The sequence below is a fragment of the Nanorana parkeri genome, unplaced genomic scaffold (assembly GCF_000935625.1).
Source record: "Nanorana parkeri isolate BGI_ZX_2015 unplaced genomic scaffold, ASM93562v1 scaffold2595, whole genome shotgun sequence".
In the NCBI taxonomy this organism is placed as follows: Eukaryota; Metazoa; Chordata; class Amphibia; order Anura; family Dicroglossidae; genus Nanorana; species Nanorana parkeri.
Window position 1 is genome coordinate 41,917 of NW_017308863.1, and position 12,883 is coordinate 54,799.

General features: G+C 43.4%; 1 protein-coding gene across 1 annotated transcript in view; it reads left to right on the forward strand.

Annotated features, from left to right (window-relative positions):
* Positions 1-1,311: 1,311 nt before the first annotated feature.
* The window catches only part of TERF1 (telomeric repeat binding factor 1), a 25,931-nt gene continuing 14,359 nt past the window's right edge, over positions 1,312-12,883 (forward strand). The window contains exons 1-6 of the mRNA XM_018573889.1: positions 1,312-1,469; positions 4,160-4,255; positions 6,111-6,241; positions 8,017-8,103; positions 8,911-9,060; positions 10,884-10,972. Coding sequence (XP_018429391.1) covers positions 1,313-1,469; positions 4,160-4,255; positions 6,111-6,241; positions 8,017-8,103; positions 8,911-9,060; positions 10,884-10,972 — 710 coding nt within the window. The 5' untranslated portion in view covers position 1,312. The remainder of the gene's footprint in view (positions 1,470-4,159; positions 4,256-6,110; positions 6,242-8,016; positions 8,104-8,910; positions 9,061-10,883; positions 10,973-12,883) is intronic.

Genomic DNA, 12,883 nt, shown 5'->3' on the forward strand with positions numbered 1-12,883 from the left:
AGTTGAAAGAGCCATCAGGCAGCTGGTTCCACAACCATCAAATCTCACAGAACTGGACAGTGCTATTCATTAGGCATGGTGTCAGATTCCTCGCATCACCTTTCAACATCTCGTGGAGTCAATGCCAAGAAGAATCGCCGCAGTATTGAAGGCAAAAGGTGGCCCAACGAAGTACTGATGAGGTGATCATAACAATCTGGCCACTCAGTGTATGTACTACATATAGAGTACACTGCAGCAATAGATTTACAATTCTCCCCTGCTAACATGAATGGGTTAAATGATCCATAGTAAAACTACATGTTATGTACTATTATGTACCATGGATCATTTAATCCATTCATATTAGCAGGGGATAATTGTAAATCTATTGTCTGCAGTGTATTAGCAGTCTGTACTCTACATGTAGTACATATAGAGCACAGACTGCTAATACACTGCAGACAATAGATTTACAATTATCCTATGCTAATATTAATAGGTTCTTCATAGGGACCCCCCTTGCCCTCACTCATTGCTCGATGATGGCTGGTGCCTCACAACATGCCTCGCTGGTGAGGTCGTAGTCGGTGCTGTGCGGGAGCCCAGAGGTCACCGGCCAGCTAAATTAGGACCCCACCTGGACCAGCTAAATTAGGATCCCACTAGACCAGCGCTGACTCGCCGCTGCTCTCCCGCACAGCAGCCTGAAGGTAAAAAGAAATAGCTCAAGCATCGGCGCATTTTGACAAGTACAAGTCAAAATGCCCTGTATCGTTCCCGATACCGATGCTAGTAGCGGTATTGGGACATCCTAGTATTGCACTGTTTTTTTTGCACTTAAAATGAACTTAAAGGAAATGTTTTATTTAGTTTGATAGGATTTGACATTACAAAATTTGTAACTGCCATTTTATTCTACAGGGTCTGTGCTTTCAGGAAATATATAACTTGTGGGGGCATAAAGTAATTTATGCCCTAAAATGTGGATTGTAACATGTTCACAACACAAAAACCACCTGGGCAGGGAAAAGGTTAAACCCACAACTGATTTTTTTTGTTTACCACTGCTTTTCTATATTATAATAATAATAAATAGAATAGTGCTGTACATCGGAATATAGAGGGACAGTTGGATCCGGTTGTAGCAGTGACCTAAGCAGCACCGCCCGGCTGACACACTACAGTATATAGAATGCCTTACACACGTATTTGAATCTGACGGGCGGGAAAAAGTTCGGCGCATGCGCATTAGCTGCTTTTCTCATTTTCCCCTTATCAGCCTGTAACACCAGAGCGCTTTTCCCGCCGTTTTTCACTGGAGAGCGGCTGCATGGCAGAGGACGCTGCTATCGGGGAGCCTCCGTTTGGCGAAGTGGCCGATGTGGCCACAGGCTGGGTGTTCGATTATATGTTCGCCCTCTTGTGCCGCTACTTCACTGCGGGGGACCGGGCGGAGGAATTCCAGCGGACATGTAGAGCGATGGAAGGTAAATAAAAAGTGACCGGCAATTCATTCTAGTGTTTACTTCCGTGTTTAAAATCCGTGACGTAGCGGGACGAGGGCGGTCCTAAGTGTTTCACTGACACGCCCCCTGTCAATACATGCTCGTCACGTGAGAAGAAGCTGTACAGTGTCATGTAGCATCATCAGAGCAATGAGCACAGCAGTAACTATGGTGATTGTGTTCCATGACACTGTACAGCTTCCTCCTATGTAATGTGCATGTATTAGAGGAGGTGGTTCAGCATTGTTCCTGGGACTGTAGTGTGGAGGATGGTTCAGGCTGGATAATGAGTAAAAAAAACTAGCCATACACGGCCAGATTCCTCTTGTTCGAGGCTGAATGACAGAAATCGCTTGATTTCCCCCCATGCACACTAACCAGCCTGGATAGATGGAGAAATCTCCAGTGCCGGCTAATTTCATTTAGACAACTGTCACCTGCTGCTGCCTGAATAGCGACTGAAGCAGATCATTTTCCACCTGGCTCCATTGTTTTTTAAATCAACTTTGTCATGAGCTGGCTGAAGCCGACAGGGTCTACTGTCATCTAAATTGTAGACGATTCTGCAGAAATCAGACAAAATCCGAACTGTCTATGGCCAGCCTACCTGGGAATAGGTGCCAAAAATAAGTCTCCTGAACTCCAAGGTCCAATGTGTAGAACGCCTTCAGGGCCCTGTCACACCAACAGAAGTGCGTTCGGGCCTCTGGAACGCAACCCGGCCGGCTCAGTTTTTTTGGGGGCATGGCGGTGCAATGAACTCAATGGCACCGCAGTCATGACCCCCGCCGCTGGTGTTCTATCGAAAGTTCTAACTCGTCGAGATCTTCAACTACCTGACTTTCGGTTTAGTTAGAAGTAAGAGGTTTGGCCGAGAAGCGTGTACTGCACATGTGCCACCCGCGGCATTTCCCTATACATATACTACACAGCAATAAAGTATTAAAATGAACTAGGACCAGAGTAATCCAGCACGTTATTAATCTGAGTTGCCCCACTCAATATGCCCGTCGCTTGCAGCCATATTAAGTGGGGCAACTCAGATTAATAATGTGCTGGATTAGTCTGGCCCTAGTTAATTTTAATACTTTATTGCTGTGTACTAAGTGTATAGGGAAATGCCGCGGGTGGCCCACGTGCAGTACAGCCTTCTCGGCCAAGTCTCTTACTTCTAACTAAACCGGAAGTCAGGTCGTTGGAGATCTTGAGGAGTTGGAGTTTTCGATAGAATACCAGCACCTGAACACGTGGCACATCAGTGCCTGCATTCTGGTCCAGTGCAATCTGCAAAAATGCTGCAAACAATATTTTTTGCATATCACACTGGACAGGAATGCAGGCACTGATGTGCCACGTGTTCGGATGCCGGCGATCGCACCGTGAGTGGGGGGCGTGGCTGCGGTGCCATTGAGTTCAATGCACCATCCCGCCCCAAGAAAAACTGAGCCGGCCGAGTTATGTTCCAGAGGCTGAACGCACTTGACTGGCCCTTCAATGAAGACGCCAAACAATCATGGTGATTCAAGTGAAACACAACATTTTGGAACCGTTAGTGGTCAGTGGTGGCTAGCCGTCAGTGTCTGCCTGAAGAAGGTACTGAAACGTGTTTCACTTGTGTCATCATGATTGTTTGGTGTCTTCATTGAAGATGTTCCACACATTTGACCTTGGAGTTCGGGTGACTTCTTTTCAGCATTCGCACTTACGCTGCGCCCTCCGTGGGTCATACCAGCACCCATCTTATTACATATGGGATTCCAGTCTGGCGTGCGGTGGGTCATAGACTGTTAACTCACCTGGGAATAGGGATGCATATGGGCCTGGTGTGATCTGAGAATCGGCTGCGGCCGGGGCAATCTCCATCCCCTTGTTTCACACACTCAGCATAGCGGCTATTCAGAGGACGTCTGGTACTTCTCTCAATGAATACTAGGCATTCTCTGATTGGATGAGGAGCAGTGATGTCACAGCAGGTGGCTCTCAGTTCCAGCTGTCACTGACATCTGGGGTCCCGACTGATGATTGGGAACAAATCAGATTGGTTGCTGAATATGAGATTGGACTAATAATCGCATACAGTCTGGAGGTTTCACTGAAAAATAAGTCTGCAGATGAAAATAACCCTCCTCAGGCTGCAGTGCCCCCTGTTTAATATTGTAATTGTCCAGTATTAAAGGAGAACTATGGGGTCAGTGTTTTTCCCCATAGTTCTCCTTAGGGTAACGGGAGGACACAAACTAGCGTCCTCCCGTTACCCTAAGCTCAGTATACCGCGAGCTGCAGCTCGCGGTATACTGAGACGCCGGAGCGGATCCCGACTTAGATGACGGGATCCGCCCAGCTGCGTGAGTGACAGCTGGCTCTGCCTATCTAGAGGCAGAGCCAGCTGTATCCGCCCCCTCCCCCGTCCGTTCCGCCAGTCAGCGCTGGCAGATCGGAGCGGGGAGAGGGGAATCCAGCCCTCCCCCTGTCACAGCAGAGAGCCGTGACTGGATCGAGAGGCGAGCGAACCCGGTATGTGTTCGCTCACCTCCCGATCTACTGAGCCGACCTGTGACAGTCTCATTGTCACAGGTCGGCTAGAACTATGAAGTGAGTGAAAAGCACTACCCTCATAGTTCTCCTTTAAAGAGAACATTATATATGTGATTTTGATACCTGTTCTTTTGCAGTTCTTCTGGAAGCTATGCCTGCGCTGGATTCAGAGAAAATTAAAGTTGTAGCAATTGCGCAGTTCCTTACCCGTGTTCAGCAAGGAAAGCACCTGGGTAATTGTTTTCACTTTTGTCATAAAATTGTATTAAAACAGGTTGCAGTTCTGGAATATGACAGCACTGGAGGATGATGGGTTCCTGGTAGCTTCACGTTTGATTCTTCTCAAATCTTTGCGAGTTAATTTGCGTCTTTCTTTCGCAATACGTTTCTGGCGTTTCCCTGTTGACTATTTGCAACAAAACCTTTGATGGTTCTGTGATCGCGCCCCAATATCTTAGCAATTTCAAGAGTTCTGCATCCCTCTGAAAGACTTTTTAACATTTTTTCACTTTTCAGAGTCAGTTAACTACTTCATGACTGAGGCCTTTTTTCAATTTTTTGCACCCATGTTATATTCCACATTTTAGGCCTGAAAATTACTTAAAACCCCCAAACATTATATATTTTCTGAATGCCAAGACCCTATAGAATAAAATGGTGGTAGTTGAAAATTTTTATGTTGCGCAATATTAGCGCAACTCCTTATTAAACCCCAAAATTTAGTGACAAATTTAATTAAATGCCCCAAAACACAACAAATTACCCATTTTTTTAATGAAATATAAAAGATGAGGTTACAACGAGTAAAACGATACCCAACATGCCCAGTTTACAAATTGCGTGCGACCGTGAAACGGCGAAAAACTGCAGTACCCCAAAAAGTCAATAGAAGACGCTTTAAAAGCCCCCACAGGTCATCAATTTAGAGATACCCCAAAATACTGGCCCTAGAATTATTGCTCTCACTCCGGCGTGCGCGGCGATACCCAACATGTGTAGCTCGTTCGTCGTTTTCATATGTAGGCACTCGCGACGCGGGGGGCTTAAAAACATTTTTTATTATTAGATTTATTTTAATTTAAAAAACTTTTTTTTTTTTTTTACTTTACTTTGACTGCTATCACATAAGGGGGCTTACAAGCCCCCCCATGCGATAGCAGATGGTGGCGACAGGTACTCTTTAAGGTGATGCTGGGGGTCCAAAAGACCCCTAGTGTCACCTTTACACTGGAAATAAGCTATTGAAGTGCAGATCGCACTTCAATAGCCTATAGCTGGGCTGCAGGAGCCCAGAACTGACAGCCCAGGGACCGGAAGTGATGCAATCTGCATCGCTCCCGGTCCCATAGAACGGGGAGGGGATCGATGAACGGAAGTTCGTCGACCAGCTCCCCGCGGACACCAAGGACGCCGGTCCCGGGCCCGTAGGAGGGGCAACAGAGCCTGGGAAGCACGGCGGGGGGGCTGGCCTGAGCAAAAGAAGCTGCCCAATTATTATGCACACCTTGATATAGGGTGCTGGTCTCCTAAGGCCACACCCTCCCCCATTACACAAATACACATCACCTGATAAGCCTTCACTTTTATACAGCTTGGAGTTGGACAATATGCATAAAAATTGTGATTTGGTCAAAATACTCACCTGCTTAATAATTGTGCACAGAGTGTAAATGCCTATAATAAATAAATCATATTCAAGAAGTGGCAGTAGACATGGAAAAGCAGAGATCACTACAACGAATAAAGCAGGACGATGCATGCTCTCATGTCCTTGAGTACAGCTTCCTCTTCAACAAGCCGTGAAGAGCATGGTAGTGACGTCTCACTCTAAATCCCCCGAGACCAGCAGCTTTGTGCCTTAGATATACAGCTATTTGGTCACATGCCAGGAAGGACACAGCTGTTTCTCAGGAGGAATAAAAGGCAAAATATACACTTTAATAAGGGCAGAAAAATGAATCTTTATATACATTCCCTATAAGATAACAAATCTCCATTACCGCTCCACTTTAATGAACAATATTGTCAGCTTCTTAATGCATTAAAATCTATGCTTTCACCTGTCCGAAATAACCTGCTGTAACCTAGACTCCCAGTTTGAAGCAGATGAGACGCTTACACCTCTGGAGACTGCCGCCATGGTGTTATGCCAGTTTGAGGAAGAAGAAGAAAATCTCAAGAATCTTCAGGAAGAAATAAAAACTTTAGTGAAAGTTCAGGTGATTGTCATTATTAGACTCGTCTATGCCGTGTACTAAACATGCAATACTTCAAGATTGTTCTACAGATGCATCGCTTAATTATTAAATATGATATTTAAAAAGCAAGTTATTGGAAGTTAAGGAAAGCCGAGCTGAGAGAGCTGGAGTCAGCTGTTTGGAAGCATGATGAGTGGGCAAAAATGTAAAGCAACCCTTTGATGAGCAATGTACAGTACAGTACAGTATATTTTTATGATCAGGATTCATTACTTTAAAACAAGTGAGTTTGGTACAAAACTCTTGCTAGATTCTTTTTATTTGGCGTCCAGGTTAGTAGAGCGCGCCTCTTCTGGTGTTCTACATTACATTTCCATTGGCTAGCAACTGCTGAGATGAAAGGACAGCCACATAGAGACTGAGGTGAAAATGCTTTGAGAGAAATGAAAAGTAGCCTGCATATGTAATGTTTAAATATGCCTATTCCCATAAACATATATAGTGTGTGTGTGTATATATAGAAGTGAGGTTTTTAAACCACTAACACGAGGGATCCACCAAGACCGATACTAGCATCGGTATTGATGCAGATACAGAGTATTTGGGCGATTACTCGCAAAATGCACTGATACCCCAATACCAAAATTTCCGGTCGCGAGGGAGCATGGAGACGGCTTCCCGGCTAATCAGGAAGCAAGGCGGCACGTCATGACTTGCCTCTCAGCTTCCTAATTAGTTAGGAAGCTGGCTTCACTTGTTGCTAGGCAGTCTGACTTCCTGACCAATCAGAAAGCCGGTTGGCATGTCATGACCTGCCTCTTGGCTTCCTGGCTGGTCAGGAAGCAATACTGCCTAGCAACAAGTGAAGCTTGCATCCTTGCCAATCGGAGTCGGGTCCTGAAGTGCCACCCTGCTTTCTGATTGGTCAGGAAGCCAGGCTGCCTCGGAACGTGAAGCCGGTGTTCTTCCGATAGAACACCGGCTTCCCAGGCAATCCGGAATCCCGATAGCGGGTCATGACCCGCTGCCCAGCTTCCTGATAAGCCAGGCCCATGGTACTGTGGGATGCCGGAATCGGTATTTGTTATCGGCAAGTACCAAAAGTGAATCGGTACTTGCTACTAGGGATGCACCGATACCACTTTTTAAGACCGAGTACCGATACTTTTTCCCCAAGTACTCACCGATACCAATTACCGATACTTTTTCTTAAAGGGACCGGTCACATTTTTTCTAAAGCAATACAAAATCATGTATTTTAGGTCAGTTTCTTAATATTATGAAGAACATGAAATTAATATTTAGAATGTTTTTTATTCAAAAAACATTTTTTTTAAATGGTGATTTCGGAGCTTATGTACATGATGGGTTGTTACAGCAACTGAGCCTTTTCAGCTTCTAGCTAAGATCAGAGAAGTCAAGGGAGACCTCCCAAACAATACCTTTTAAGGCCACTAAACTCTAGAAGCCATGTGAATGTATTGTAGACTGTGTAATCAACACGCAAACAAGGGTATAAGTTAGTAATCCTTAACTACTACTGTAATACTGGATCCGCTTTTATTGTTGTAGCTACACTGCTAAAATCGCATTGATATGGAATTCAGCATATAACTGCCGAGTCCTTTAAAGTCACTGACTCCACGATTCTCTTGCAGCATTCCTCTCTATTAGCGCTTCATTACCGGAGGATAACATGATTAAAAAGATACACAAATATAACCTTGGATTGGTTAATTGGCTTTTAAAGGGTAAAAAAGTTGTAGATCTTTTGATTACAAATACTTCCTTTGCAGGCTGTAGCAGTTTGCATGGAAAAAGGAAAATTTAAGATGGCGTCAGAAGTTCTTGACCGACAATTTGACGAATCGGAGGGGAGTAAGGTAACGTAATATGGGAAACCTGTGTTGCATTAAAACGGTATTCTATAGAAGGAAGGATTGAAGGATATGTTTGCCTCATATCAAAGTGTGCATCTCTTTTAAATCCCCTTAACAGCACATCACATCTATAAATACAGCGCAAAGTTTGACTCCCGTTGTTAATGTAAGTGGGCCATCTAGTGGCCCAGGGGCTTAATGCAGTGATTGTTTTGGGTCCACTTGGCATCCAGTCGTGTGTCAAATGGATTCTAATAGCTCATTAAAGACATTGCCATACATTTGCATAGATCTTACAAGCAAACCGCATAGGGAGACATGTATAGGATTTGTGTATTCTGTAAGAATTCATGAAAATAAATGAACAGCACAGTGGTGTTGTGGTTTGCACTTCTGCCTTGCAGCACTGCGGGTCCCTGGTTTGATTCCCAGCCAGGTCACTATCTGCATGGATTTTGCATGTTCTCCCTGTGCTTGCATGGATTTCCTCCGGGTACTCCGGTCTCCTCCTACACTCCAAAGACATGCTGGTAGGTTAATTTTTGCTGGGGAATTTTCACTTTGCAGGGGAATTTTTCCTTTGTGAATGAGGTGAAGCGCTGCTTACTTCCATCATCCAACCATGTGCAAGCATAAATACTTCGGGGGTTAATTTCCTTACACGTGACTGGGTATTCTTTGGAAAATTTCCTTGCAAAGTAAACAGCCTATTTGGCTTTAGTAAATCAACCCCCTTGTATCTTTCTTATTTGGTATGCACTACTTTCAGGTTTATTGGAAACCACTTAAATGATCTCTCTTATGCTTCAGTATCTAAGAATGAAATTGGTTATGGTCATCGGGAAGAAAGATCCATACCATGAATTCCTTGAGAATTTTAACTACAGCATAATGTTGAAGAAAATCAAATCCTACATCGGCCTTTTGTTGGCTAGGAGGCCTCCAGTTTTCTTAATACAGGTGCGTCTATGGGAAGCCAGTATTGCTAAATGAAAGTAGATTCAAACCCAAACTAGATTTAGCTTGCTAAAGCACTGCGCAGACATAGATAATTGCCATGTTTTTTTTTGTTTTGTTTGTTTTTTAAGGAGATCAGCATCACTTTTCAGTAACCTCACATGGCTTCCAATACCATCTCTATTCCGATGACACTCAAATATATCTCCACTCCACAACTTACCCCTCAGTGTCCTTGTGTGTCACTAATCTACTAACTGACATATCCGTCTGGATGTCACAACACTTCTTTAACCACTTGAAGTCTGGAGTGTTAAACCCCCTTCCCATCCAGGCCATGTTTCAGTATTCAGCGATGCGCTACTTTGACTGACATTTATTCCGTCATGCAACGCTGTACTGAAAGGAATTTTATACCCAATTTTGGGGACAGATAGAGCTTTCTTTTGGTGGTATTTAATCACCACTGGGGTTTGTATTTTTTGATATATAAACGAAAAATTACAGGGAAAAAAAAAAAACTGTCTCTCCTAATATTACATTCTAAAACATTTATTATCACCCAATTTTTTGGTAAAATATAAAAGACGCGGTCACGTAAGCAGGGGGAAAAAATGCCGTCTGGTGACGGCAACCCGCTGATGCGGCGGCAACTGGTTAAACTTAATCTTTCAAAAACTGAGCTCATGATATTTCCTGCCTCCTGTGCACCTTCCCCCATCTTCCCTTGAGATTGACAACACAACTATTCACCCCTCCCCCCATGCCAAGGTGCTAGGTGTCATCCTTGACTTGGAACTTCCCTTTCTGCCCCACATCCAATCACTATCCAAATCCTGCCGCCTTCACCTTCTTCAACATCTCCAAAATATGCCTCTTCCTCACCAATGAAACCACAAAACTACTCATCCACTCACTTGTTATCTCTGGTCTTGACTATTGCAACTCCCTCCTCATTGGCCTACCTCTATACAGGCTATCCCCCCTTCAGTCTATCATGAATGCAGCTGCTAGATTCATCTACCTAACCAACCACTCTGTCTGCATCTCCCTCTGCCAATCCCTGCACTGGCTTCTAGTCGCCCAAAGGATAAAATTCAAAAGCCATCCACAACTCTGCCCCCGGCTGTATCTCAAACCTTGTCTCAAAGTTTCACCCTAACCGTCCCCTCCGCTCTTCCAAAAAAACTCCTGCTTTCCAGCTCCCTCATCAAGTCTTCCCATGCTCGCCTCCAGGACTTCTCTAGAGTCTCTCCTATCCATTGGAACTCCTTACCCCAACCTGTCCATTTATCTCCTACTCTGACTGCCTTTAGGCGGTCACTAAAGACTCGTCTCTTCAGAGAAGCCTATCCCACCTCAACCTAACCACTGAACTATCACATTATCAAACAACTATCTTCATCCCCACACAGCTACCTCCTCATGTATCACTTGCCCCTCCCTTTTAGATTGCATGCTCTCACGGGCAGGGCCCTCCTTACATCTTGTCTTGAATTGTATTGTAATGCCTTCCTTATATTGTAAAGCACTGCGCAAACTGCTGATCTTATATAAATCCTGTATTATAATAAGTAGCTGTAAAGTCAGATGCTATGACAACTGCAAAATCTGTTTTAAGGCCAAAAAATTCTGTTGAAGAGTCACTAAACTTCTAACATTTTCTATTGGCCATGTATATTTCCTTAATGCAATTTTTCACACTTCCTAATGCTTACAAAAGTGGAGAAAAACATTAATTTCTATAACCAGACAGGGACTTTGTTAAAAGACAATAATTTACAATACATATGTTTTAAAGCATCACTCTTCTCTTTTGCTTTAAGGCAGCCACAAAGGTGGTAGAAGCCAAAGCAAAAAGCAAGGACAATACCAAGACTGAAGATCAGGAGCATAATAGACAGACCTGTGAAAGGTATAGTTTCTTCATATATTTAATGTATACACTTACCAAAGTGTGGTAACTCATATGCACCCACTCTGCTGCATTTAAATTGATCTTATTTTAGTTAATCATTATATTTAACCCTTACACTGTCATGCCTTCCGATACACTTTTAACCTCGGCTGGCCACAACATTTTTGCAATTTTTCCCATTGTTTTGATTATCTATTGCTGCGTTGCTTGCGTTGGTAAAAGACCCCCAAAAAACATATATTTTCTGAAAGCACAAGCCAGGTAGATTAAAAAGAGGTTGCTACTTATTTTGTAGGTTCTGCAATAATTCCGCAAATGTTTATAAAATCAATATTAAACAATAAAAATACACATTTAAATTGATAAAGCACACTAAAATCAGTATCGGTGCACAAAAAAAAAAAAATTCCCACAATCTAAAAGATAAAACTGTATTGAGGTAATAAATAACAGTTATTTGTACATTTTAAATTGCGCCTTTTTTGCGAAACAGTAAAAAAAAAAATGAAGTAACGCAAAACTTATTTAAAAAATTGTTTGTGTATTGTGTTGGTGTGTGTGTTGGGATAAAATTATACAGGCGTACATTTTAATCGCAACACAGCGTATCACAGCGCAGGACAATGTATCACGCTTTGCCACACGCTGCTAGTTAAATTAATGTTATTTTGAAAAGAAAAAAAAATCAAGATGTGTTCTAACAATGCACCGCATGTGCATGGCATACAGCACAATATGGTGCATACTATTGCACGTGTATAATGTGGGGGGTGGGGTTTATTGTATTATTTATTTGGGGGTTTGGTTTTTTTTTACTGTGGGGGGGGGGGGCTAGGGGAAATATTAGGTATCTAAACAGCCCCCTGACTTTTCCCTTTTGAAATAGAAAAAGAAATTGAGGACACAGAGTCTTCAATTTCTTTTTCTGCAGCCTCAGCACTGTATGAATGAAGAGCACTCCGTACAGAGGCTTCCCATTTATCACAAACTGGTGAAAGTGAAATATTTAGTATCACCCAGTTATGAATGGGTAGAAGTGCTTCTCCCCATTCAGAAACTTATTAATGAACAGGAAGTGATGTGAAGCACTTCCTGTTCATGCATAACTGTGGACACATAGTACTATGTGTCCCCAGTTGTATACAAACATTGGAGTGATCAGCGATCACTCAAGTGTATGCTCTGCACACAGAGGATCAGTAAATGTTGGAGGTGCACCGAAATGGAAATTTCTAAACCGAAATAAAAAAAATTGTTAGGCAGAAACTTAAACCGAAAATGTTTTTTACTTTAATATAATTAATTTTTTTTAAAAGGAGAACTATGAGGTGAATGAAGATCACTCAGCCTCATTGTTCGAGCCGACGTGTGACAATTAAACTGTCACACGTCGGCTCAATAGATCGGGAAGTGAGCGAACACATACCGCAGCTCGCTCACTTCTCGATCCTGTCCCTTCAGAGAGCCGTGACTGTCACTCACGGCTCCCTGCAGGGGTTCCCCCTCACCCCGGTCCGATCCTCCAGCGTTGACTGGCGGAACGGACGGGGAGAGGGCGGGAACAGCTGGCTCTGCCTCCAGATAGGCAGAGCCAGCTGTCAATCACGCAGCTGGGCGGATCGATGTCGGGATCCGTCCCGGCTGCAGCTCGCGGTATACTGAGCTTTAGGTCACGGGAGGACGCTAGTTTGTGTCCTCCCGTGACCCTTAGGAGAACTATGGGGAAAAGCACTGACCCCATAGTTCTCCTTTTTAAATATTGTATTTATTTTTTATAAACGTTTTAATTTTTTTATATTTATTTTTATTAATTTTTTTAAATAAAAAAAATGTTTTTATACTTTACTTTTAGGGGCTTTGGGGAAATATTAGGGGTCTAAACAGACCCCTGATATTTCCCTTTTTAAA